Genomic DNA, 27808 nt, shown 5'->3' on the forward strand with positions numbered 1-27808 from the left:
TGGCCAGCAACAAATTGTAATTTATACCTCTTAAATCACATACGAATTATCTGTTGTGAGGGTTCTCCCTTCCCCGGACTGTGCAGCCAAAAAAACACAAATATTACCAAATGAACAGGCTTGAAATAACTAAAGAGATCTGTCACGTTATCGACAATTTGGAGGTCTTTTGAATAGTCCATTCCCTGCAGGACCCAAATATCTATATAATCTGACAGCTAACAAAGTACCTGTGTCCTGCTGAGACGTGCTAGTACTCTTGCATTTAAATCATTGAAGCAGTGCTGAGAAGTGCTGTTACTAACCCGTCCAACTGAAAGAACACTGCCAATAAACGAAAACTCTTGCATTGCATCTTATCAAGTGCCATATCCACGGTTATTAAATCCAATACATTTTAAGCAGCCCATATAACAGCATAAAAAATCCATGCATTTTAAGCATACCGTCCAGCGTTAGTACCGTGCGTCCGTTTTAAACGTCCTGTCCAGTGCTTTAAATGGAAACATTAAAGAGCTTTTGCTCAGTGTCCACAGTTACCATTTGCTCCGGAGAAGTGCCGGTACTCTCCACTTAAAATTTAAAAAGGGCACGTGCTCAGCACCAAACAGTACTTGACTATTTAAAGCACTGATCTCGTGCAATATCAGTAAATTCCGTCTATTTTATTGAGAGTAGCAGAAATTTTGTGAAACTTAAACAGTATTGATAGTTTCACATGCGTCAACATTTTAGTGTCCGTTTATGAAATGATGTGAATTGCTGCACCGCGTATGGGAAATGTTTTTTTTGTTCCAAGTTAAAAGCTAAAACAGCCGTCAAGTGAGAGGATTTAGGTGAGGCCCGGGCTACCGCGAGGCCATTCATCCTGAGGGGCTGCGCCTCCCCAGCTAGGGATGTGATTCCCAGCGGCAACGCACTTCCTGCCGAGGTGTATATTCTGCTCTAGAAAGAGCAGCACAACCTTTCAATGCGTGCAGACCGGCGCACCGTTGGCTGCTTAAGAACATCACTTACAGTGTGTAATTTGGTAAAAAAGTGCAAGGCTCAAAGCTTTTCTTAGGAACTTCTTCCAGTGCCGCAGACGTTATCTGGAGGCCCATTCCAAGGCTGCCCGTTATAGATTCTCGCCTGTGAGAGAGCGTGTAAAGCCTATTGGCTTTGAGAATGTCCTTTAGTGATGGTGTACAGCTGTGCGGTACATCCCGTCTAAAAGCTACAAACAAAATGCTGCACCCAGTGAGAGGCGTACATTACGATCTCACCACTAATAAAGAAGGTTTTAAATTCACAAGTGATTAAAAACCATGGATCTGATGTGTGTAGGGCATAAACAAAACATGTTGTACACTTAAATTGAGCCAGGAAGTAGCTATGCTTGTAGAGAATGGGTGGTATGTAGGCACGGACCGAAAATAAAAACACGGCTGTGTTTTGTACTACATGCATATTGTACTTTAACAATTTTTTAGGTTTTGTTTTTCATTTTATTTGATCCGTTTTGTCAGACATGTGATGAAAAGGCATGGAATTAGCATCAATGGACGGAAAGATTTCCGGATGAACATCTTAAATAAGCTACTCCCTAAAGTAAGGGGTTCATCCTAACACATGGTGGCGTACACTGCTCCACTAACTCGGAATCCCATTGCCATATACCCAGTGCTTAATTTGTAAATAAAAAGGTGCCGGTGCCCAAATGCCTCCTTTTACCACGCAGCCGCTGCATTTAAATGTGCGAGCATGGAATACTGAGGCAGCGTAATCCTGAAGCCATCTCGGGCCTCTTCTATCCATTTACACCCACTCCCTGCCCCTCCAGCTCACTCTTGTAGCTTTCTACTTTCTCCCTTTGTGACGCTTTTTCGTTTTTCCCTTCATCCGTTTTTCCCATATGTGTCGTTTGCTCACAGCAAATGCTTGAGGCAGAAAAATAAGCCCCGCCCTCAAAAATAAGTGCCGGTGCTCAGCACCGGAAACAACAAGCACAAATTAAGCACTGCATATACCACTAAAAAATACCTGCCAAGCCTCCCTGAGTGGAGTGTGTTTGAGCACATCGCCTCCCTCATTCTACTGCAGACACCAAGTTGAAATTTCCTCCTGCTCTATAAAACACATACATTAAATATGACACTAGTTACACCGCAGAGTGCTTCAAAGCCAAGCCGCTGACACTCGGCAGGCATCGGACTGTCCCTCCAGGGCTGCCGACGAGAAGATAACAAGATGTGTGGCACACTCTGAAGGTGCTTGAAAGAGGCTTCACGGTGCCAATTACTCTATTAGGCATTGTGCCTCATCGCACTGGGCAGGCATCTGCACCACAGTGTTCGCACATGAGCCAGTTTATTAAGAAATGTAAATAGGCTGTCATGTGACGTCCATGCTTCAATCCAAGCGCATCACTTTCAACTCCACGCAAGGGCAAAATCCTTCAAAGCGGGTTCATTCATAAGAGATCACTTGATATATGTGCGGTCTTGCCTGGTCCTAGTCTCAACAGTGCTACAATGTATTGCTGTTCTTGTATTTAAAATATACTTTTATTTCTAAGTACATTTCTTGAAAAGGACTAGGAAACCCCAGATCTCAGAAACAGATCATATTTATTACAAATTATGAAGTTCTATGTGAAGTTATCAAGAAATGCTTCAAAGGGAGATCATTGTCTTACATAATGAGACGTTTGACGTGAAAATAACATGAAAATAAGAATGTTATACATTTTTGCTAACATAAAAAATGTGAATGTAAGATCAAACATGACCTTTCAATTTGCAGCCACCACCCTTTATCTAGTCATTTCTCTTCATTTAAGAGTTAGGGTATTTTTTGACGTGATGCATGAGCACATCAAATGTAAAATAAAGGGAAATGAATGGGGGGAAAAAAAAACTCAATGCACTTGATTGTAGCGGTTCACTAGTTGAGTGTTTTTTTCCACCATTTCAGGGGCCTCTTGGTTGCCACCATCTCCTGGACAATAGCGATCTCTCACCAAATGTGCGTGAGCTCCTAACGGCAGTGACGTGAAATGACGTAAACGTTTTTCTGAGCGTAGTATAACAATGTTGTTGCCGAGTTCTCTCATGAAAATTGATAACAAGCTATACCTCGTGTCCAAAAGTTGCACAAGATGCTGGCAGAAGAAGGGTTGAGGGAGAAGAATGTTTGAACAAGACACTTTGTGCATAATCCACGCCGCCAGGCAAGAATTTTACAACATTTTGTGTCTGGGAAATTTATCCTAACCTTACAAATTCACAGATTTTGTTGGCACCCTAAACCATTTGCAGTCACCTAGAGAGGTCGAGTTGTTATGAATGAGTCAGAATCCAAGTGTTCTTCTTTCATTCTATCCTCCTCTTTCACCTGATCTTGAATACGAGATCCTGTGATTAAAAATGAGTCTCCTACCATAGATTTCCCCTTTTAAGCCCCTTTTAAAAAATGAACCAGAGTGAACCGTCAGTTCGTTCAGCCCTAAGGCAGTGTAGAGTGACGGCAGTAGGATGGACCATGAGTGTTGTGGAGTGTTGAGTGAGTCCAGAAGTGTGTAGTGTGTGTGTGTGCTGTAAAGTGAAGTACCAATGCTATATGGTACAATGTGACAATAGTTAAAGGCTCTCTTATAGCAGTGTGGTGCAGATTTGCAATGCAAGTGCTGTGTGAAGTCAGTGTGAGTGTTGTGTTTGGTAATGTCACTACCTATGGAAATAATGAACATCTTTTAGAGATTTTATCAATCAAATAGGCATTTGTACAGTGGCAGACATTTGGGCTTCCCACCGCAGGGAAGTGATTAGTCTTCGACATTAGAAGATTACAAGGAGGTGTTTTTTAGAACTTTTCAGAGGTAGGATTTTACACAGCCCGAGATCTAGGATTGAATTTCAAAATGAGCTGGCCTGTTCAACAAAGGAGATGACCCCATTCTCTAACAATGTCAGGATTATTGTGACACTTTCTTTGGATTGTGACATTATTTTGAGTGATTGCTTGGCAGCACTGAAGGTAAGTATAAGCAGCTGCTTGTTGAAAATGTGCACACCCTGTGCACTGCATAAGCAGTACATTTCCCAACACCAAGCTGCCAGGGCACCGTATGTAGAATACAAATGTATTCTTGGGGGAGAGTGGTATCATCACTGCTGTATGAGAAGAGCGGCTAAGATGTAAAAACCCTTTTAGATGGCAATTTTCCCTGATTGTTTCATAACACACACCCATACTCTTCTATTGTTAAACTAATCACTGAATCCACTCAGAGCCTCCTGATGTCCCACACTGGTGATGTAATGGATTGATTGGAGTATTTCAGGTGAATTTAATCAATTCAGCTACTCAAGTCAAATGCCATTATATTCATTGATCTGCTTCTCTTCCTGCTAAACAGATCCTGATCTGTAGATTAAAGGTGTATTTTTCTCAGCTGCACTTTGGATTAAAACCTAGAAGAAGAACCTCACAAAATATCCATTGATTAGAGGCTTCAGGTGGGCGTGGCAAAATATATTTTTGCTACTGCAGCAAAGGCTGCCATTTTGAACTGCTTGCTTTCACTTCTTGGGAATGTGAATGGTCATTATCAGGCTGGGAAGTGTTATTTTTCAACATCGTCAGTATGAGGAACAGACTATTACCAACAGAGGGAAGACTCTTCATCAGTGATGGACTGGTTGATGGACTGGTCAGACTGGAGACATGAAAGCACCCAGGGATTCTGTCGGTCAGTGAGCCTGGCCTAAGTTAATTTCTCATGCCATGTGGTCCGAAAAATATAGTTTTCCCAAGTAATCACATTCAATTGAGTTGAAACACTGACCATTCATTATATCAATGAGCCCAACAAGTTGGTTCAAAATCCTCTTTGTTGATTGGATGGTGCCACAGCTACACCTATATATCTTCCATCCATGATGACTTTTTGTACTACAGTTGAAATCACTGTTCGTACCCGATTTGGAGTATTTTACGGAAATTTCAAATACATGATCCAATCTATTTGTTTTTTTAAATTTAGTTATGTTATAAATCTTTTGTTAGAAAAAACGTTGTTTATTTACCCAAAAGATTAGTGTTACTAGTAGTCTCCTTTTAAGGGTGGGGTGGATGGGTTAGGGGATTAGTATCAATTTATGTGTCATAAGAGATTAACTAAGGAGATTCGCCCCAGGATGACAATTAGACCATTCTTGGATAATTGGGATTTTGCAAGGGTTTCTAAATCAAACCTTAGTTAGTCATTGTAAATATGTGTCAGATCTTAGGAAAGATCAAAGTTCTAATAAAAATGTTGGGAGCCCCGGAACACAGTGCACATATATTTTCACCTGAACCAACTGTTGAAACTTCAATAACAGGAGCATGTCAAGATATCCTCTCCAGTGGTGGGAGGAGGAGCAAAGTTCTACTATGATATGTGATGAGCCTTTGTTCACAAATTTCCGATGGACAATTTTATTAGGTTAGTCCTGCAATTCAGCATTTTATGTTGTTATCTAACCAATAAGGTTATAATTTTATAGAAACTAAGTGGATGCTATATGAAACTCTGATGCAGTTTATAGAAGCTTTCTATAAACGTTGTTAATTTTTTGTTAAAAACTTGAAAAACCTCAGTGCCTCCTGCCAGCCATTTAAGTGGAAAACACACATATAGGATATGAAAAACATCCTACAAAGTCTCAGGGTCAATTTAAATAAATGATGTCTCAGAGTGCCTTTGGAAAAGTAATTACGTACTTTGACAATGGATACATTCTTAATGAAAGATTTAGCACCCACTATACTACTGAGGTTATGTGCAGATTTTGTCCCTTTTTGCAAGTACGACAGTACTAAATACTTTCTAGAGTTAGTGATTTTCTTATCTCAATAATGAGCTTTGTGAAAAATTGAAAAAAAATATCTTTGACATGTGGCCTAAACTGTGATGCATTTATTTATTCACAGTTTCAGCCTTCTGGGCACTGCAAAAGTATAAAGTAAGAATAAAATGAAAAGGTGCCTTTTGGCAGAAATTCAAAATGGTGTAAAATGTAGTTTGAGAACCACGGGGGACAAAGAATAGAAGCTGCTTAGTTTGAACTGGTGGGTCCCACCGGCACTCATTTTGAGAATTCACACTATTTTTCCTCATCAGATTTTGACTCAGAACAGGAGGGAAAGGTGTGAGTGAAAGATGGGGAAACCATATCAAACGGAGAAAGCAGGCGACTGCAAGAGTCTGGTGTTGGATTAAAGAAGCATGAGATGGAATCAAGAGTAGGCAGCCTTGCTATTGGTCACATGACATTCAGTAGCATCAACCGCAGACTTCTGAGTAAATCTTTGGGCCCTGGCACTTTTTGATTTAGAAATGAAGCGCTGAGTAGTAGAGCAATTTTCTGAAGATTAGGATTTGTATAATGTGAAAAGTACTTAACTAGTCAGCTGTTTTATTATAAAAGCACTGGAAGAAATATAGTACGTTGCACAAGAGTGAACAAGTATATATTTAACGATTATATAAGTGTGAGTAAAAATCATACCTGCAGACTCCTTTATGCAATACAGTGTACATAATATAATGTTTGTGTTTCTTCACACAGACCTTCAACATTGACTGGTAGCCCCGTTATCTCGGATATCTCGCTTATCCGTCTCTCTCCCCACGCAGCTGCCACTGGCGAATCACCATTTGGCCACACCCACCATTACGTGAACCCGCACATGGAGCACTACCTGCGCTCTTTGCACAGCAGCCCCACCCTCTCAATGATCTCCGCTGCAAGAGGCCTTAGCCCAGCTGAAGGTAATATGCATTGTTATTGTAGGTTGTGTTCCTAGAGGACACCGAGCCTCAGTATGTTGTAAAAGTAGTCTAAGTAATCACTTACAAGCAGTTCCTCTAATATTATGTTTTGTTTATTTAAACACATTTCATTTTCTTGCTGTTGTTTCTGGGCTGTAATATTGACAATAATAACCTTTTAGAGTTCCCTATGGTGACTATCAAAATGTTTAAATGTATTCATTTTTTATATATCACCCAATGTTAGCTATTTTCTGCACTTCGCATTGCGTAATTAGTAGGTGCAGGGGCGCTACGTTTTTCTTAGGAGGCATTTACCCTCATGCCTCTTTCCTCCAGCATTCTGTATTTCCTGTCTCTTTATCTCACTCTTACTCGTTGTTTTTATCCCTCTTTCTCATTATCTTACTATCTTTCACTTTTTCCTAAATTCTCTCTTTCTGCCTTGGCACTTGCTCTGGGTCAAAGTTGTCTGATTATGAAAAATACACCTCAGTCCCCAAAAATGAGGGTCAGTGCCCATCACCTGCAACTAGTGGCACAGATTATACATAACTGGTTCACCCAGCAAAATATCAGCGGGGGAGCAGAGAATGGCACTTGGATATTCTGACTTCAAGTTGACAATTTAAGCAACTAGGTGAAATCTTCTCCATCCTTGTTACTTGCACTTTATTGTGATTTGTGCTGTAGTCCTGTTAGAATGGGGTGTTGTATTCTATTGCAATATAGCATTTATATAGGTCTTCCTAACACTAGGTTGGGGTGATGAAGCACTTGCCCACATGGGTAGCATAGTATGCTTTGTAGGGTATGTGGTTGAACGAATGTTGTCTGTGATCTGAACTTATGTGGAATGTATTTCCATATCGTGCGCAAGGACCACCAGGGTTCGACTACTTTGTAATAAGATGCAGCTCTTAGCAGTGTGATGGATGAAAGGTGTAACAGACACTTAATTGACAGTTTGCAGCGTAGATCACCTCTGCAGGTTCCTTAAGTATTTCTGTAATTATAGCCACCTTCACAATATAGTTAATGAGTGTGCGTATTGTGTGGCTGAAAAAGCAGGTTTGGGAGAGGTAGTGGGGGAGATTTGACGGGCATTGAAAATGTTACAATCATCCTTTTTTGTATCTAAATTCAGGTAGGAGAAGCAGACACAGCAGTGATTTAGCTACGAGCTACACAATAGGCTGTGTTAAGAGTCCTTTGTGGCCAGCAGTGAGTAGAAGTGATAGCAGATCTCTGCAGTGTCTCCATGCCTGTCTAGATAAAGGTATGAAGCTGGTATAGTGGACTGATGTATACTGGAGTTCGTACAGGGCCTGTAGTTGTTGTGACATGAGGGAATAGTGAAGTATGGATCGTACATAGTTTTTAGTATGTAGAATGTGTTGGACTGCCAACAGCTGCAGGACAATTGATGGTAGGGAATTAGCTGGTAGTAACAGATTGAGATCTCTGTAAATTGGTTATTTGTGTTATTTGGAGAATTGTATAGTTACATTCTATTTAAACTGGTTTGCACTCTTCTTAAAATTGGAATGTCATTGAATTAGACATTGTTTATGTGTCAGTGTTTTTCTGAATTCGCCCATTTCATTGTGAGAAAAAATCGTATTATGAATTATATTGTAATGTGGTTTGTTGATATGAAGATCATAGTGAGAAGGTATCCTGGGAAAAGCCTGGTCTTTAGTTCTACCGGACCTTTATGCGTTTCTGAATGCTTCCAATTTTCGCAGGAAGCCAACATTTGACTGCTTAAACTGAGAAGGAAGATTCTCCAATTGCTTTCTAGTTGTAAAGTAGTGTGATGATCTGAGGTGCTAACCCAGTAGTACTTTTAATGGTATGTGGCAAATAACTTCAGTCATGTTCTGTACAATATTGCAGCTTTAACTGGCAGTAAGGAGTGGTGGGCAGAACTGGGTCATGTGGTTGAGTTTTAAATGTAGTTAGCCCTATGACACTTTAAATACTGTTTTTGTTTCCAGCCCTCACATACCATTCTACCTTGTCTCACCTTCGAGTCTCATTATCATTCTGGATTCATAGATAAGAAACATGGCTCTAGACTGCTGCAGCAGGCCATTACCCCAGCATGGACCAGTGGTAGCCACCAGCACCTGGTTATGTCAGAAGCAGCCTTCACCCATTACAATATTGGCACCTTAAGCCCACCCTCTGGATATGTCCCAATCTGCCCTGCTGTGTGAACTGAAATCCAGTTGGTCAATTGTGTCCTAATCATCAAGGTGAAAATGCCCTGCAGTCTGAATCTTTTTTATACCCATAGCCAACATGTCACAAGAGATGGCGCCTGTCTCCCCCATCATTAGTGCTTAATTAGTTAGAAAAACAAGTGCAGGACTCAACTTTTTCTTAGGAGTCTGTCACTGTAACTACTGAACACTGTCAGCGATCTGGTTAAAAGGGTCGGCTTTATTTTATCCGTGCACTACATTTCCTGCCCAAGAAATGCCTTTTTTAAAACGAAAATCCTTATAACTGGTTAATTTCGTCCTGCTGGTTCAATTGAAATGAATATTACAACACCCAGAATGCAATACTTTATGAAATAAAATCACACTACTGGAAATTAGACCTTCGGCTAACTCTGGGCCATTTAATATCCTTACCTGAAATGGATACCTGTACTTCATTCACAGAGTTACATTTTCTTCTAAGAGTTCAGCGTCTATTAAGGCAAGTGGTTTGTATGCTTTCCAATTTTTTGAAATTCAGTTTGAGAACAAAGATTCCTTGTCCACCTACATCCTATCCTTGTTCTTCCAGGCCACTCATACTTGCAAAATCGTATGTTGAGAGAAAAAATTATTTAAGAAACTCATAATGATATATGATTGCTAATGGAAATTCACAGAGTATATGAATTATATTTTACTAAAGGATACTGTTTTAAGTGACACATCATCGAATAATTTCTTGAGGGATTATGGATTTAAAATGAATTTTATTACCAAAGCCACACCAATGAAACACCACTGCCCAAAAGCATAATTAATGCAAATGTGTCATTGATAACGGATTTACAGAAGGGTCACTTTCACTATGGTGCAGGGCAGTGCTTGTCTCCATTTAGGTTCCAGTTGTGGACGCTGTCAAGGGACAGTCCATGTATTCATTTATTTATTTTTTATGTATTTTCTATTTATTTATTGCAGTTTTATAAAGCACAAATTTGGCTCTAGGGCATCAGAGCGCTTTACAAGAGAACAAGAAGAGGAGTGTGAATAACAATCATCATAATATACTAGATGAGCAATGAGCATATTCATTCATTCAAACATAAAGATCTAGCAGTTCTTATCCGGGGTGAGAGTGTTAAAAAAAACAGAAGGCGGGTGAAGAGCTGCTGGGAGAGTGTGCCATGTCCTTGTTGAACTGCCAAAGAACGCCTGTTTCGTAAAGCATTGTTGCCTGAATGTCAGCGGTTCCAGTAGCAGAAGGACTTCAGCATTTCTCTGTCATCGTTGAGTGCTAGAGATTTTCTGTTTTCCATCCAAGCAGAAGGGTGTGGCATTTAGGAGGGCTTTGTGAGTGATGCCTGCAGTCTTCTTTTGGGCTCTTGCTTCAATGAGAAGCCACTGTAGGGTGTGAAGAATAGAAGAATTGTGATCACATTTCAGTGACCCGTCCAAAAGCAGGGGTTGCAGATGTGTGTTGAGGATGCCAGTGAGGGGAAAGTTCCCATAGTGCAGTCTGGGGGTGTACCAATGCATGGACTACAGTTTTCTTGTTGTGCTCATCAATGAATTTCTTGATGTTGCTCAATAGTTCAAGTTGATGTCAGGTGTTCTTGGCCATGGCCAAGATTAACTTCTGATTCCTACAGCGATGGTCTAGGACACAACCCAGTGAATAAGCTTACTCCATAATGGCCGGTTTGCAGTTTAGGAGAGAAAAGGGACTGAGACACTTTTGAGCAGGGAGGTTGATTGTTTTTGGTGAGATTAGAAGAAATTCAATATTTATTGGATTCAGTTTTAGGAGGTGGTTGGCCTTCCACTTTTGAATCCTGTTAAGTGTCTTTGGAGAGAAGGAGGATATTATTCAGGCAACAAATCTTAAAGTATATCTGAGTATCATGCCCAAATCGATTACAAAGAATTCTAGAATTACTCAGAATCTCTCAAAGTAATTTGAGACAGATTAAACAAGGTTGTGGATAGGATCATGCCCTGTGTATCACCTTGTGTTAGGTCAATCTTGCTAGAGACCGATCTCTCTATTTTAACTATTTACGATTGGTTAGACAACGATGAGTTGAACCAGGTTAAAACTCCATCATCAATTCTCATCTGTTCTTTCTGGCGGTGGATCAAAGGCAGGAGTTAACTTAGTCAAGGGGGTGGACGGAGTCATCCACAATATGCAGCAGGGCCGTTTCTATGCTGTAGCCTTGTCTGACACCAGATGGAAAGGCATCAAGGAGTTTTTTTGCCTGCATATTCAGGAATAGTTCTGAAGCTTCACAGCTTTCTAAAATCTTTCCTGAGAAGGGAAGCTTTGAGAATGGATGGAAGTTTCTCAGGTCGTTGATGCCAGCTGTAGGCTTGTTTAGGATGGAGAGACCTGATCAATGTTTAATCGAGTAAACACTTTGCTTCAAAGAGGAATTTACCGAGGAGGTTCAGCGTGGTAGCAGTAACTTGAACATTTCGTTGTTCACTGTGTTTGAGAGGTGGATGAAAAGTTTGACCTTAGTAATGGTTGATGGAGACTGTGTCAAAGCACAGCCAGGTCCATTGGGCCTTGTTGTTCAGTAGGCAGTCTTCAGATGTTGTTTGTCGTCAGTTTTTCTCAAGATGTTAAGAATCAGGGGGACAAGGTATAAGACTTCCCTCTTGCTTCAAAGTGGAGCATATTCATTCATTCATCAGCTCTTTTATACACTTATTCTATTTGTCGTGGTGGCATTCATTCGATCCCAGGGAGCCAGGAGTATAAGGTTATTAATTGCCTTTTATGTAGTGGAACTGATGTCAATTTGCTTGGTATCACAGGTCCATGACATTTCTTTTTTAAACTGTCCTAAATTTCTGGTGGATGAAATAGGAACTTGTAGATGATCCAACCAATGTCCTGGGGTGGGATCCTCGGCAGTCAGAAGCATATTCTTCGAGATTATTAGGTCAAGAGTAGAGCATTTGCAGGTTGTGGCTTTTCGCAACTACTGTAAGAGGTCACTGCCCCTCAGAAAAGAGAACAGATTAATAGTTTTTTTTAATTTCTTTTTTTACCCCAGTGCACATTAACATCACAAAGGAAGAGTAAAGTTTACAGTTTATTTGTTGCAACAAAACAAATTGCATGCATTCCTGGAGTAATGAGGTGTTTTCACCAGGATGGGTGGTATGTGCCATTTATCTTGAGATTAGAGGCCTTGGAAGTGGAAATGCCAGGGGAAAGACATTAGAAGGAATTAAATCACTCACTAGAAAGTAGGTTGTGGTTCACTGCATTCCTGGAAATTACAGCTTCTCCACCACGTCTGATTTCTGGGTCTTAACGAACGATGAAATAAGACATTAGAAATGTCAGTGAGTCACAGTGCACAGCTGTGTTTTGCAGCGGTGTACATAACTGCAGCATTCCAGGGTAGGACCCTGCATTATTTGCCGCTTTCAGCCTCTGGCAGCGACACGGGAACGCTGCTTAGGAGTGCCATCCACAGTGTAAATGAGGACGTGGAGTGCCCACTGTAGGAAAGTACCATCTTGCCTGGCATGTTACCCCCATTTTTCACTGTATATATGTTGTTTTAGTTGTATGTGTCACTGGGACCCTGTTCACCAGGGCCCCAGTGCTCATAAGTGTGCCTGAATGTGTTACCTGTGTAGTGACTAACTGTCTCACTGAGGATCTGCTAATCAGAACCTCAGTGGTTATGCTCTCTCATTTCTTTCAAATTGTCACTAACAGGCTAGTGACCAATTTTACCAATTTACATTGGCTTACTGGAACACCCTTATAATTCCCTAGTATATGGTACTGAGGTACCCACGGTATTGGGGTTCCAGGAGACCCCTATGGGCTGCAGCATTTCTTTTGTCACCCATAGGGAGCTCTGACAATTCTTACACAGGCCTGCCACTGCAGCCTGAGTGAAATAACGTCCACGTTATTTCACAGCCATTTTACACTGCACTTAAGTAACTTATAAGTCACCTATATGTCTAACCTTTACCTGGTAAAGGTTAGGTGCAAAGTTACTTAGTGTGAGGGCACCCTGGCACTAGCCAAGGTGCCCCCACATTGTTCAGGGCCAATTCCCCGGACTTTGTGAGTGCGGGGACACCATTACACGCGTGCACTACATATAGGTCACTACCTATATGTAGCTTCGCAATGGTAACTCCGAATATGGCCATGTAACATGTCTATGATCATGGAATTGCCCCCTCTATGCCATCCTAGCATAGTTGGCACAATCCCATGATCCCAGTGGTCTGTAGCACAGACCCTGGTACTGCCAAACTGCCTTTCCTGGGGTTTCACAGCAGCTGCTGCTGCTGCCAACCCCTCAGACAGGCATCTGCCCTCCTGGGGTCCAGCCAGGCCTGGCCCAGGATGGCAGAACAAAGAACTTCCTCTGAGGGAGGGTGTTACACCCTCTCCCTTTGGAAAATGGTGTGAAGGCAGGGGTGGAGTAGCCTCCCCCAGCCTCTGGAAATGCTTTCTTGGGCACAGATGTGCCCAATTCTGCATAAGCCAGTCTACACCGGTTCAGGGGACCCCTTAGCCCTGCTCTGGCGCGAAACTGGACAAAGGAAAGGGGAGTGACCACTCCCCTGACCTGCACCTCCCCTGGGAGGTGTCCAGAGCTCCTCCAGTGTGCTCCAGACCTCTGCCATCTTGGAAACAGAGGTGCTGCTGGCACACTGGACTGCTCTGAGTGGCCAGTGCCACCAGGTGACGTCAGAGACTCCTTGTGATAGGCTCCTTCAGGTGTTGCTAACCTATCCTCTCTCCTAGGTAGCCAAGCCCTCTTTTCTGGCTATTTAGGGTCTCTGTCTCTGGGGAAACTTTAGATAACGAATGCAAGAGCTCATCCGAGTTCCTCTGCATCTCTCTCTTCACCTTCTGCCAAGGAATCGACTGCTGACCGCGCTGGAAGCCTGCAAACCTGCAACATAGTAGCAAAGACGACTACTGCAACTCTGTAACGCTGATCCTGCCGCCTTCTCGACTGTTTTCCTGGTGGTGCATGCTGTGGGGGTAGTCTGCCTCCTCTCTGCACTAGAAGCTCTGAAGAAATCTCCCATGGGTCGACGGAATTTTCCCCCTGCAACCGCAGGCACCAAAAAGCTGCATTACCGGTCCCTGGGGTCTCCTCTCAGCACGACGAGCGAGGTCCCTCGAATCCAGCAACTCTGTCCAAGTGACCCCCACAGTCCAGTGACTCTTCAGTCCAAGTTTGGTGGAGGTAAGTCCTTGCCTCACCTCGCTAGACTGCATTGCTGGGAACCGCGACTTTTGCAGCTACTCCGGCCCCTGTGCACTTCCGGCGGAAATCCTTTGTGCACAGCCACGCCTGGGTCCACGGCACTCTAACCTGCATTGCATGACTTTCTAAGTTGGTCTCCGGCGACGTGGGACTCCTTTGTGTAACTTCGGGTGAGCACCGTTTCACACATCCTCGTAGTGCCTGTTTCTGGCACTTCTCCGGGTGCTACCTGCTGCTAAGAGGGCTCCTTGTCTTGCTCGACGTCCCCTCTACCTCCTGGTCCCATTTGCGACCTCCTGGTCCCTCCTGGGCCACAGCAGCGTCCAAAAACGCTAACCGCACGATTTGCAGCTAGCAAGGCTTGTTGGCGTTCTTTCGGCGGGAAAACACTTCTGCACGACTCCCAACGGCGAGAGGGATCCGTCCACCAAAGGGGAAGTCTCTAGCCCTTTTCGTTCCTGCAGAAACCTCAGCTTCTTCTGTCCAGTAGAAGCTCTTTGCATCCACAGCAGGCATTTCCTGGGCATATGCCCATCTCCGACTTGCTTGTGACTTTTGGACTTGGTCCCCTTGTTCCACAGGTACCCTAGATTGGAAATCCATCATTGTTGCATTGTTGGTTTGTGTCTTTCCTGCATTATTCCTCTAACACGACTTCTTTATCCTTAGGGGAACTTTAGTGCACTTTGCACTCACTTTTCAGGGTCTTGGGGAGGGTTATTTGTCTAACTCTCACTATTTTCTAATAGTCCCAGCGACCCTCTACAAGGTCACATAGGTTTGGGGTCCATTCGTGGTTCGCATTCCACTTTTGGAGTATATGGCTTGTGTTGCCCCTATCCCTATGTGTCCCCATTGCATCCTATTGTAACTATACATTGTTTGCACTGTTTTCTAAGACTATACTGCATATTTTTGCTATTGTGTATATATATCTTGTGTATATTTCCTATCCTCTCACTGAGGGTACACTCTAAGATACTTTGGCATATTGTCATAAAAATAAAGTACCTTTATTTTTAGTATAACTGTGTATTGTGTTTTCTTATGATATTGTGCATATGACACTAAGTGGTACTGTAGTAGCTTCATACGTCTCCTAGTTCAGCCTAAGCTGCTCTGCTAAGCTACCATTATCTATCAGCCTAAGCTGCTAGACACCCTATACACTAATAAGGGATAATTGGGCCTGGTGCAAGGTGCAAGTACCCCTTGGTACTCACTACAAGCCAGTCCAGCCTCCTACATTGGTTGTGCAGCGGTGGGATAAGTGCTTTGAGACTACTTACCACTCTTGTCATTGTACTTTTCATAAGAGAAAAATATACAAAACAAGTTCAGTGTATATACACATAGCCAAAAAGTTTTGCATTTCCTCTTTTCACTCTATTCTAAGTGCTAAAAAGTACTTCTAACTTTCTAAAAAGTTCTAAAAAGTTGAAAAAGTTTTTTTTTATCTGTCTTTCTAAAAAGCTCTAACAAACTTTTTATCTTTTACTATCACTTTAACTCTCTCTAAAAATGTCTGGCACAGGCCAAAATGTTGATCTGTCCAAACTTGCATATGACCACCTTAGCTGGAAAGGAGCAAGGAGTCTCTGTGTAGAGAGAGGTTTGAGTGTAGGGAAGAATCCTTCCTTGGAACTGTTACTTAACATGCTTAGAGAACAAGATAAGGCTAGAAGTGCCCCATCTGTTGAAAAAGTAGCTAATGGTTCCCAATCTGATCCAGGGACTCCCCCAGGAAAAGATTCAGGAAAGAAACTTCAAAGCCTGCCCATTACTAGACAGTCTAGCATAGTTGGTAATGATGAGGAGCCACACCATACAAATAGTGTTGTCTCACATCATAGCAAAAGCATTTATTCTCACCACAGTGGTACTGATGTTTCTGTTAGCCAAGCTGTTAGGGTGCCCTCTGTAAGGGACAGGTATCCTTCTGTCCATTCTCACTATACTTCTGTTTCAAGGCATGTCCCTCTCACCCACCCTGATGACAGATTGTTAGAAAGGGAGCTCAATAGATTGAGAGTGGAACAAACAAGACTGAAGCTCAAGAAGCAACAGCTGGATTTGGATAGACAGACTTTAGAAGTAGAGAAGGAGAGACAGAAACTGGGTTTAGAAACCCATGGTGGCAGCAGCAGTATTCCCCATAGTCATCCTGCAAAAGAGCATGATTCCAGGAATCTGCATAAGATAGTTCCCCCTTATAAGGAGGGGGATGACATTAACAAGTGGTTTGCTGCACTTGAGAGGGCCTGTGTTGTACAGGATGTCCCTCAAAGGCAGTGGGCTGCTATCCTATGGCTATCATTTAGTGGAAAAGGTTGGGAGAGGCTCCTTACTGTGAAAGAAAGTGATGCCAATAATTTTACAGTTCTTAAGAATGCACTCCTGGATGGTTATGGCTTAACCACTGAACAGTACAGGATAAAGTTCAGAGAGACCAAAAAGGAGTCTTCACAAGACTGGGTTGATTTCATTGACCATTCAGTGAAGGCCTTGGAGGGGTGGTTACATGGAAGTAAAGTTACTGATTATGACAGCCTGTATAACTTGATCCTGAGAGAGCATATTCTTAATAATTGTGTGTCTGATTTGTTGCACCAGTACTTGGTGGACTCTGATCTGACCTCTCCCCAAGAATTGGGAAAGAAGGCAGACAAATGGGTCAGAACAAGGGTGAACAGAAAAGATCATACAGGGGGTGACAAAGATGGCAACAAAAAGAAGGATGGTAAGTCTTCTGACAAGGGTGGGGACAAATCTAAAAATGAGTCTTCATCAGGCCCACAAAAACACTCTGGTGGGGGTGGTGGGTCCAAATCCTCCTTTAATCAAAACAAAGAAAAGAAACCATGGTGCTATTTATGTAAAGTAAAAGGCCATTGGACAACAGATCCCAGTTGTCCAAAGAAAAGCACCAAGCCTCCTACCACTGCAACCCCTACTGCTACCCCTAGTGTCCCTACTAATAGCAGTGGTGGTGGGAGCAAACCTACTAATAGCCAATCCAAGGGAGTAGCTGGGCTCACTATTGGTAACTTAGTTGGGGTTGGCCTTGTTAGGGAGGCCACAGAGGCTGTGTTAGTCTCTGAGGGGGCTATTGATTTAGCCACCTTAGTTGCTTGTCCCCTTAATATGGATAAGTACAAGCAGCTACCCCTAATAAATGGTGTTGAGGTTCAGGCCTACAGGGACACTGGTGCCAGTGTGACTATGGTCATAGAGAAACTGGTCCACCCTGAACAACACCTACTTGGTCACCAGTACCAAGTAACCGATGCTCACAACAACACACTTAGCCACCCCATGGCTGTTGTTAATCTCAACTGGGGGGGGGGTTACTGGTCCAAAGAAAGTTGTGGTAGCCACAGATTTACCTGAAGACTGTCTACTAGGAAATGATTTGGAGACATCAGCTTGGTCAGATGTGGAGTTGGAGGCCCATGCAGCAATGCTGGGCATCCCAGGGCATAGTTTTGCTTTAACCAGGGCTCAGGCCAAAAAGCAAAAAGGACAGGGAAGCTTGGATCCTGGAACAATGGACCAAGTGCTCCCTAAAGCTAGGGCTAGTAGAAGCAAACCACTTCCTACTATCCCTCCCTCTACAGTGGATTCAACTTCTGAGGAAGAAGAATTCCCTCCCTGTGCAGAACCTACACCAGAGGAGCTTGAAGCAGACACTGCTGAGCTTTTGGGTGAAGGGGGGCCTGCCAGGGAGGAGCTGAGTGTGGCACAGCAAACCTGTCCCACATTAGAGGGTCTAAGACAGCAAGCTGTCAAACAGGCTAATGGGGATGTCAGTGACTCTCACAGAGTTTACTGGGAGGACAACCTCTTATACACTGAGCATAGGGTTCCTAAACCTGGAGCTGCCAGGAGATTAGTGATTCCTCAGGAGTACAGAAAGTTCCTCCTAACTCTTGCCCACGACATTCCCCTAGCTGGGCATCTGGGACAAATGAAAACTTGGGACAGACTTGTTCCCTTGTTTCATTGGCCTAGAATGTCTGAGGACACACAAGATTTTTGTAAGTCCTGTGAAACCTGTCAAGCCAGTGGCAAGACAGGTGGCACTCCAAAGGCACCCCTTATTCCACTGCCTGTGGTTGGGGTTCCCTTTGAAAGGGTAGGGGTTGACATAGTTGGCCCCCTTGACCCTCCTACTGCTTCAGGCAATAGGTTTATCTTGGTGGTAGTGGACCATGCCACAAGATATCCTGAAGCTATTCCTTTAAGGACCACTACAGCACCTGCAGTGGCAAAGGCCCTCCTGGGAATATTTTCTAGGGTGGGCTTCCCAAAGGAAGTAGTATCAGACAGGGGAAGCAATTTCATGTCTGCATACTTAAAGGCCATGTGGAAGGAGTGTGGTGTAACTTACAAGTTCACTACACCCTATCATCCACAAACAAATGGACTGGTGGAGAGATTTAATAAAACTCTCAAAGGCATGATTATGGGTCTCCCTGAAAAACTCCGCAGGAGATGGGATATCCTGTTACCATGCCTCCTTTTTGCCTACAGGGAGGTACCCCAGAAAGGAGTGGGCTTCAGCCCCTTTGAACTTCTTTTTGGACACCCTGTTAGGGGTCCACTCACACTTGTAAAGGAGGGTTGGGAACAACCTTTAAAAGCTCCTAAGCTGGATATTGTGGATTATGTACTTGGCCTCAGATCAAGGATGGCTGAGTATATGAAAAAGGCCAGTAAAAACCTTCAGGCCAGCCAAGAGCTCCAGAAGCAATGGCATGATCAGAAGGCTGTTTTGGTTCAGTACAAACCAGGGCAGAAAGTGTGGGTCTTGGAGCCTGTGGCCCCAAGAGCACTCCAAGATAAATGGAGTGGGCCCCACACAATTGTTGAGAAAAAGGGTGAAGTCACCTATTTAGTTGACTTAGGCACTGCAAGGAGTCCCCTTAGGGTACTCCATGTAAACCGCCTGAAACCCTACTATAACAGGGCTGATCTCACCCTGCTCATGGCAACTGATGAGGGACAGGAAGAAGACAGTGATCCTCTACCTGATCTCTTCTCTTCCACAGAACAAGATGCTCTTGTGGAAGGTGTAGTTTTGGCTGATTGTCTTACTGCTGAGCAGAAAGACCATTGCATAAATCTCCTAGATCAATTCTCTGAACTCTTCTCTACTGTGCCAGATACCACTTCTTGGTGTGAGCACACTATAGATACTGGAGACAGTTTACCTGTCAAAAGTAAGATCTATAGACAGCCTGACCATGTCAGGGACTGCATAAAGCAAGAGGTGCAGAAAATGTTAGAACTAGGAGTGGTTGAGCACTCTGAAAGTCCATGGGCTTCTCCTGTGGTACTTGTACCAAAACCCCATTCCAAAGATGGAAAGAAGGAAATGCGGTTTTGTGTAGACTATAGAGGTCTCAACCTAGTAACCAAAACAGATGCTCACCCTATACCCAGGGCAGATGAGCTCATAGATACACTGGCATCTGCCAAGTATCTAAGCACTTTTGATTTGACTGCAGGGTATTGGCAGATCAAATTGTCAGAAGATGCTAGACCTAAAACTGCATTTTCAACCATTGGAGGCCATTACCAATTTACAGTAATGCCTTTTGGTTTGAAAAATGCACCTGCCACTTTTCAAAGGTTGGTGAACACAGTCCTGCAAGGGCTGGAGGCTTTCAGTGCAGCATATTTGGACGATATAGCTGTCTTTAGCTCCAGCTGGGATGATCACCTGGTCCACCTATGGAAAGTTTTGGAGGCCCTGCAAAAGGCAGGCCTCACTATCAAGGCTTCAAAGTGCCAGATAGGGCTGGGTAAGGTGGTTTATCTGGGACACCTTGTTGGTGGGGAACAGATTGCACCACTACAGGGGAAAATTCAAACAATTATTGATTGGGTTCCCCCTACCACTCAGACTCAGGTGAGAGCCTTCCTAGGCCTCACTGGGTATTACAGGAGGTTCATTAAGAACTATGGCTCCATTGCAGCCCCTCTTAATAACCTCACATCCAAGAAAATGCCTAAAAAGGTATTATGGACAGCAAACTGTCAGAAAGCTTTTGAGGAGCTGAAGCAGGCCATGTGCTCTGCACCTGTCCTGAAAAGCCCTTGTTACTCTAAAACATTCTATGTCCAAACTGATGCATCTGAATTAGGAGTAGGGGCAGTCCTATCACAACTTAATTCTGAGGGCCAGGATCAACCTGTTGCTTTTATTAGTAGGAGGTTGACCCCTAGAGAAAAGCGTTGGTCTGCCATAGAGAGGGAGGCCTTTGCTGTGGTCTGGGCTCTGAAGAAGTTGAGGCCATACCTGTTTGGCACTCACTTCATTGTTCAGACAGACCACAAACCTCTACTTTGGCTAAAACAAATGAAAGGTGAAAATCCTAAATTGTTGAGGTGGTCCATATCCCTACAGGGAATATACTATACAGTGGAACATAGACCTGGGAGTAGCCACTCCAATGCAGATGGACTCTCCAGATATTTCCACTTAGACAATGAAGACTCATCAGGTCATGGCTAGTCTTATTGTCCTTCGTTTGGGGGGGGGGTTGTGTAGGAAAGTACCATCTTGCCTGGCATGTTACCCCCATTTTTCACTGTATATATGTTGTTTTAGTTGTATGTGTCACTGGGACCCTGTTCACCAGGGCCCCAGTGCTCATAAGTGTGCCTGAATGTGTTCCCTGTGTAGTGACTAACTGTCTCACTGAGGCTCTGCTAATCAGAACCTCAGTGGTTATGCTCTCTCATTTCTTTCAAATTGTCACTAACAGGCTAGTGACCAATTTTACCAATTTAAATTGGCTTACTGGAACACCCTTATAATTCCCTAGTATATGGTACTGAGGTACCCAGATTATTGGGGTTCCAGGAGACCCCTATGGGCTGCAGCATTTCTTTTGCCACCCATAGGGAGCTCTGACAATTCTTACACAGGCCTGCCACTGCAGCCTGAGTGAAATAACGTCCACGTTATTTCACAGCCATTTTACACTGCACTTAAGTAACTTATAAGTCACCTATATGTCTAACCTTTACCTGGTAAAGGTTAGGTGCAAAGTTACTTAGTGTGAGGGCACCCTGGCACTAGCCAAGGTGCCCCCACATTGTTCAGGGCCAATTCCCCGGACTTTGTGAGTGCGGGGACACCATTACACGCGTGCACCACATATAGGTCACTACCTATATGTAGCTTCGCAATGGTAACTCCGAATATGGCCATGTAACATGTCTATGATCATGGAATTGCCCCCTCTATGCCATCCTAGCATAGTTGGCACAATCCCATGATCCCAGTGGTCTGTAGCACAGACCCTGGTACTGCCAAACTGCCTTTCCTGGGGTTTCACTGCAGCTGCTGCTGCTGCCAACCCCTCAGACAGGCATCTGCCCTCCTGGGGTCCAGCCAGGCCTGGCCCAGGATGGCAGAACAAAGAACTTCCTCTGAGAGAGGGTGTTACACCCTCTCCCTTTGGAAAATGGTGTGAAGGCAGGGGAGGAGTAGCCTCCCCCAGCCTCTGGAAATGCTTTCTTGGGCACAGATGTGCCCAATTCTGCATAAGCCAGTCTACACCGGTTCAGGGGACCCCTTAGCCCTGCTCTGGCGTGAAACTGGACAAAGGAAAGGGGAGTGACCACTCCCCTGACCTGCACCTCCCCTGGGAGGTGTCCAGAGCTCCTCCAGTGTGCTCCAGACCTCTGCCATCTTGGAAACAGAGGTGCTGCTGGCACACTGGACTGCTCTGAGTGGCCAGTGCCACCAGGTGACGTCAGAGACTCCTTGTGATAGGCTCCTTCAGGTGTTGCTAGCCTATCCTCTCTCCTAGGTAGCCAAACCCTCTTTTCTGGCTATTTAGGGTCTCTGTCTCTGGGGAAACTTTAGATAACGAATGTAAGAGCTCATCTGAGTTCCTCTGCATCTCTCTCTTCACCTTCTGCCAAGGAATCGACTGCTGACCGCGCTGGAAGCCTGCAAACCTGCAACATAGTAGCAAAGACGACTACTGCAACTCTGTAACGCTGATCCTGCCGCCTTCTCGACTGTTTTCCTGGTGGTGCATGCTGTGGGGGTAGTCTGCCTCCTCTCTGCACTAGAAGCTCCGATGAAATCTCCCGTGGGTCGACGGAATCTTCCCCCTGCTACCGCAGGCACCAAAAAGCTGCATTACCGGTCCCTTGGGTCTCCTCTCAGCACGACGAGCGAGGTCCCTCGAATCCAGCAACTCTGTCCAAGTGACCCCCACAGTCCAGTAACTCTTCAGTTCAAGTTTGGTGGAGGTAAGTCCTTGCCTCACCTCGCTAGACTGCATTGCTGGGAACTGCGACTTTTGCAGCTACTCCGGCCCCTGTGCACTTCCGGCGGAAATCCTTTGTGCACAGCCAAGCCTGGGTCCACGGCACTCTAACCTGCATTGCACGACTTTCTAAGTTGGTCTCCGGCGACGTGGGACTCCTTTGTGTAACTTCGGGTGAGCACCGTTTCACGCATCCTCGTAGTGCCTGTTTCTGGCACTTCTCCGGGTGCTACCTGCTGCTAAGAGGGCTCCTTGTCTTGCTCGACGTCCCCTCTACCTCCTGGTCCCATTTGCGACCTCCTGGTCCCTCCTGGGCCACAGCAGCGTCCAAAAACGCTAACCGCACGATTTGCAGCTAGCAAGGCTTGTTGGCGTTCTTTCGGCGGGAAAAGACTTCTGCACGACTCTCCACGGCGAGAGGGATCCGTCCACCAAAGGGGAAGTCTCTAGCCCTTTTCGTTCCTGCAGAAACCTCAGCTTCTTCTGTCCAGTAGAAGCTCTTTGCATCCACAGCAGGCATTTCCTGGGCATATGCCCATCTCCGACTTGCTTGTGACTTTTGGACTTGGTCCCCTTGTTCCACAGGTACCCTAGATTGGAAATCCATCGTTGTTGCATTGTTGGTTTGTGTCTTTCCTGCATTATTCCTCTAACACGACTTCTTTATCCTTAGGGGAACTTTAGTGCACTTTGCACTCACTTTTCAGGGTCTTGGGGAGGGTTATTTGTCTAACTCTCACTATTTTCTAATAGTCCCAGCGACCCTCTACAAGGTCACATAGGTTTGGGGTCCATTCGTGGTTCGCATTCCACTTTTGGAGCATATGGCTTGTGTTGCCCCTATCCCTATGTGTCCCCATTGCATCCTATTGTAACTATACATTGTTTGCACTGTTTTCTAAGACTATACTGCATATTTTTGCTATTGTGTATATATATCTTGTGTATATTTCCTATCCTCTCACTGAGGGTACACTCTAAGATACTTTGGCATATTGTCATAAAAATAAAGTACCTTTATGTTTAGTATAACTGTGTATTGTGTTTTCTTATGATATTGTGCATATGACACTAAGTGGTACTGTAGTAGCTTCACACGTCTCCTAGTTCAGCCTAAGCTGCTCTGCTAAGCTACCATTATCTATCAGCCTAAGCTGCTAGACACCCTATACACTAATAAGGGATAACTGGGCCTGGTGCAAGGTGCAAGTACCCCTTGGTACTCACTACAAGCCAGTCCAGCCTCCTACACCCACGTCTGATGCTAGTTTATCAGCAGCCGTGCTGAGGCGGGTCCTGAAAAGCTCAGAAAATGGCAGGAAGGAACGGCCTGGGCAGGAGGAGGGGGAGAAGCAGAATGTGTAGCACCAGCCAAAGTGCGGAGTCTGCGATGTAAAAAACAAAAACAGCAGCATCCATGTTTACGGGGAGGGGCATGAGTTTAGCAATTTTCACTATAATGTATTGATCAAAGACGGTGTTTGCTTCATATACTGCTTTGTCATAAATTTGATTAATTCTTTTCCTGGTGGTAACCATTACACACTTTTAAGTCTATCTATTTTCCGATGGAAACTCTTGGAAGATTCGTAGGAAATGCCTTGTTCATGGTAGAGGCAATCAACTTCACCATGCTTTACTTAACACGAAGTCTTTTCCTGGAGTTGCTCCGTTTTCTCTGCCTTTTGTGTTCCTCTTTCTCCAAAAGGATCTCAAACGTCCACTCAAGTGAATCCATTATCAAATAAAGAATGCTTTAAAGGTTTGTTAAAATGTTATTTAAATCACAACTGGAAAAAAACGTTATTGGTTAATTATCCTCCCTACAATGGCTGTAAACATCTCCCTCATGTCTCTAAACTAGGGCACATAAACACTAATTGCCACTAGAGTCTCTCTTTTTAAGGCCGTTTATAATTTTAGGCTAATTAGTTGGAAGTGAAATGGTAAATTACTTGCCATATCCAGAAGCCAAGATGTGAATTCCATACAGGTTGGCGATATACCTGATTCTTCGTTCATTTATCAAATCTTTCACAATAATGTGTGCTTGTGATTTTGGCTACAAGTAACCATGACCAGCAGTAGACATAAAAAATCACAGGTTTTTCTGAGCTAGGAAAAATGGCCTAAGTGCCAACTATTTTTTGCAACGAGGAACATAATTTAGCTAACTAGTGCAGGCTACCTCGAAATATGGTATGTACACTTCTTGCTTATTCCCACAATTACATTTGTATCTGCATTTAGACACTCATAACACATTATGACTTCATTGACCTAATGCACTAGTCAAATTGTTGGGTTGGACTCGTATTCGTGAAAACCCACTGAGAAACCCTACGAGGGGAGCAATACTCCACGTGTCCGCATGCACTAATGTCTAATGACCCACCATTGCTCGTCCTTTCTGCAGGTTTATGACACACTTTACATCCCACATCCCTTGAATGACTAGCATGGCCACGCTCCCGTCCTGTCCTTTCACTTAATAAACAAGAGCATCGCGGTATTTGTGCTGTTTCCATGTACTTACTGGGGCCTTCTCACATGGTAAATTACAACAGGGTGACCTGCCTGAATTTATCAAGGGAAGAACCAGACTGTCAGCATTTTACTGCACTTGGTTCTCCCCAGGTGGAATAAATCCCAACAAGCTCGTCATTTCACCAGGTGTGCAGGCAGGGCCTTCCATGGGCGCTGGAGTTCCACGAGACCCGCGCGGTCGTAGTGTGTGTCCACTGTCATTAAGGAGGAAGTGAAAGGCAGGGAATGAGTGTAAAAGGGAGAAAGAAGGTTCACAAAAGAAACAGCAAGAGTGACGGAGAGATACTGGAAGTGTAGCGTGGTGGAAGAAAGAGGCATGAGGTGGAATCAAGACTAAGGAGTCTTGGTATTCGACATTGGCCAGGACTGTGCGTGGAATCCTGAGAAAAGCCTCGGGTTCATGTACATACTGTTTTTTAAATTAAGCACTGATGGCGATATTTCGGAAAACGAAAAACGAGGTAGAAAGTATCATATGCAAGTGGCATGGGGCAACCTTTCCTTCCGTAGAGCATATCTGGATGCTGCCTGAAAAAGGAAGTTGTAAACCTTCCTCTTGTTCATTATTTCTTGTGTTTTCGTAAGTTACTAAAAGTAATCCCCTATATCCGGCGTTACTAAGACACTTTGAATATTTCATGTGTATTTCATGGTTCTGCAGCATATCCTCACAAGTGGATCACTAGAATGACATTTGTGATGTCCTAATACACATGCTCCCCACCAAGGCCTATTACTGAGTCATGCTGGTTGAAACAGTCTTCAGAAACCCACTAAATTGACCTTAAAGGAATTTCGCTCTTTGAACTGATTTGCCAAATGTTTTGTGGAACTCTTCGACTTTATGCATTTTGGGCGAATGCTACAGATTCCCGTTTTTTGGAAGTTTTGTAAACGCTTTGCCGCTTTGTGGTTGTTCACTATGGACCACGATATCCAGGAACAATCATGAAATGTCATGTTTCATGGCTTGGCTTCAGCTGATTTTTTCTACTTCTTCTCAGATTTCGGTAGTGAAATTCCAGTTACCGCGGCTGTTTCTTTACTGTATCCAAAAATACATTCATCATGACCTAATACTGAGCCAAACAAACCATAGAATTGAAACTAAATCCGAGTTGCACTTTATAAGGACATCTTTACTAGCCATCGTCTCCCTGAGCTGAAATGAATAGCGTACTCAATATTAGAGATGATGTACATTGTCCTGGTGGTTTATCTATTGTAAGGGAAGAAAAGAGCCTTTCTACAACTGCACAGTAAACAGGGACATTGAAATTATATGATTGTGCAGCAACTGCGTTTTTTGCATAGTTATAGATTTGCCACAGAATTGATAATTTGCTGCATATTCTATTGATTTTAACAAAAAAAATTATTTGCAGCTCAAACGGTTCGCAGTGGAAGGCCTTTTGCAAAGGTTGACTGGTCCCCTTTGGACATTACTACATCTGTGTGCAAACTGGTACTAATGAGGTGTGGTGCAACAAATGCCCAGAGAGTGTTAATAAGTTTAAAAATGACCAAATAATGAAGTAATGCTATGACAAAATGTGCCAATTACACAGCATAACTTCTCTTTTTTTACCGCATAATTTATTAAAATCTGCCTCATAATTTGTCCCTTCTAAGCCACATAATTCCAGTGGCCCTGACAACAAGTAATAGGCAAAGCATGAAGGTATGTAACCATTTTGAGAACTCTACTGGCAATACCCATCCAACTCTATAACCCATTGATATATCAGAGTAGAACATACAAACTGTACACAAAAGCAGAAGCTCACTTGCAGTACTCACATTACAGCTCATTAACCAAACTAAACTCCTTCTTCTGTGGGCCGTGGAAACCTTGAAAACAGGGCTCAAAGGTCCCACTCTCTAGTTATAGTTTGGATTCCCAGAGATAGGAATTCCTCTGATTTTTGCTCCTTAATAAATTTGCTCTCATCTGACGAATCTCTACGAAGCTTTTTTCTACATTGGCAAATGAAGCAAAGTTATGCAGTGATTAATCAAGAGGGTACAAAAGAAAAAGGGGTCCCATGACACATTTTACCCCTATGCATTTTCAGAGTACTTTTTTTTAGTTTTTAGACAGATGTAACACCAAAGCAGTTGAACATATTTTCATGAAATTTGGCAGCAATATTGATTATGGTGTGTAAAGGATCCTTTTTCTGGGTTTCATGAAAATATGTTCAGCTATTTCAGAGTTATAAGGCACTAAAACTTGGCGACATATCAGGCCACAGTATACTGCTATAGGTTCGCAACATTTCACAAAATGTTGTGAAACTACTCTGGTATATGCGATGGCATGGCATTATGTGATTGGCTAATGACTGACTTAACAAAAGTTAAAAGCAGCCACTGACCTGTCTTTTTAGACTCATGGTGCCCATGACATTCAATACATTTTCTGTGCTTCATTTTTAACTCCTTTTTGTTGCTGATTGCAATGGTTTTTATTAATCGTGCAACTAAAATAAACTTAAAGATAAAGGCAGCCATGTTGTATTAGGCACACTTTGGCTGTGTTCTAGGAAAGGGGCTTAGATCTAGGTAACTATTGGGTGTTATATTTTTCCTTACCTATTACCACTTTGCTAAAGTGGTAAAAGGTGGGGAAAATAATTGATGTGTCTATATTTTTTTTAGAAAAGAGACGGAATACTGTGGTACTTAATT

At 43.5% G+C, this 27808-nt stretch overlaps 1 protein-coding gene across 2 annotated transcripts in view; it reads left to right on the plus strand.

Moving 5' to 3' along the window:
• The window catches only part of GLI2 (GLI family zinc finger 2), a 1057303-nt gene that overhangs the window by 937702 nt on the left and 91793 nt on the right, over positions 1–27808 (plus strand). For both annotated transcript variants that reach the window (XM_069224622.1, XM_069224623.1), the window contains one exon: positions 6597–6799. In XM_069224622.1, the coding sequence (XP_069080723.1) occupies positions 6597–6799 (203 nt within the window). The remainder of the gene's footprint in view (positions 1–6596; positions 6800–27808) is intronic.

This window comes from Pleurodeles waltl, chromosome 3_1 (assembly GCF_031143425.1).
Source record: "Pleurodeles waltl isolate 20211129_DDA chromosome 3_1, aPleWal1.hap1.20221129, whole genome shotgun sequence".
NCBI classification, from domain to species: domain Eukaryota; kingdom Metazoa; phylum Chordata; class Amphibia; order Caudata; family Salamandridae; genus Pleurodeles; species Pleurodeles waltl.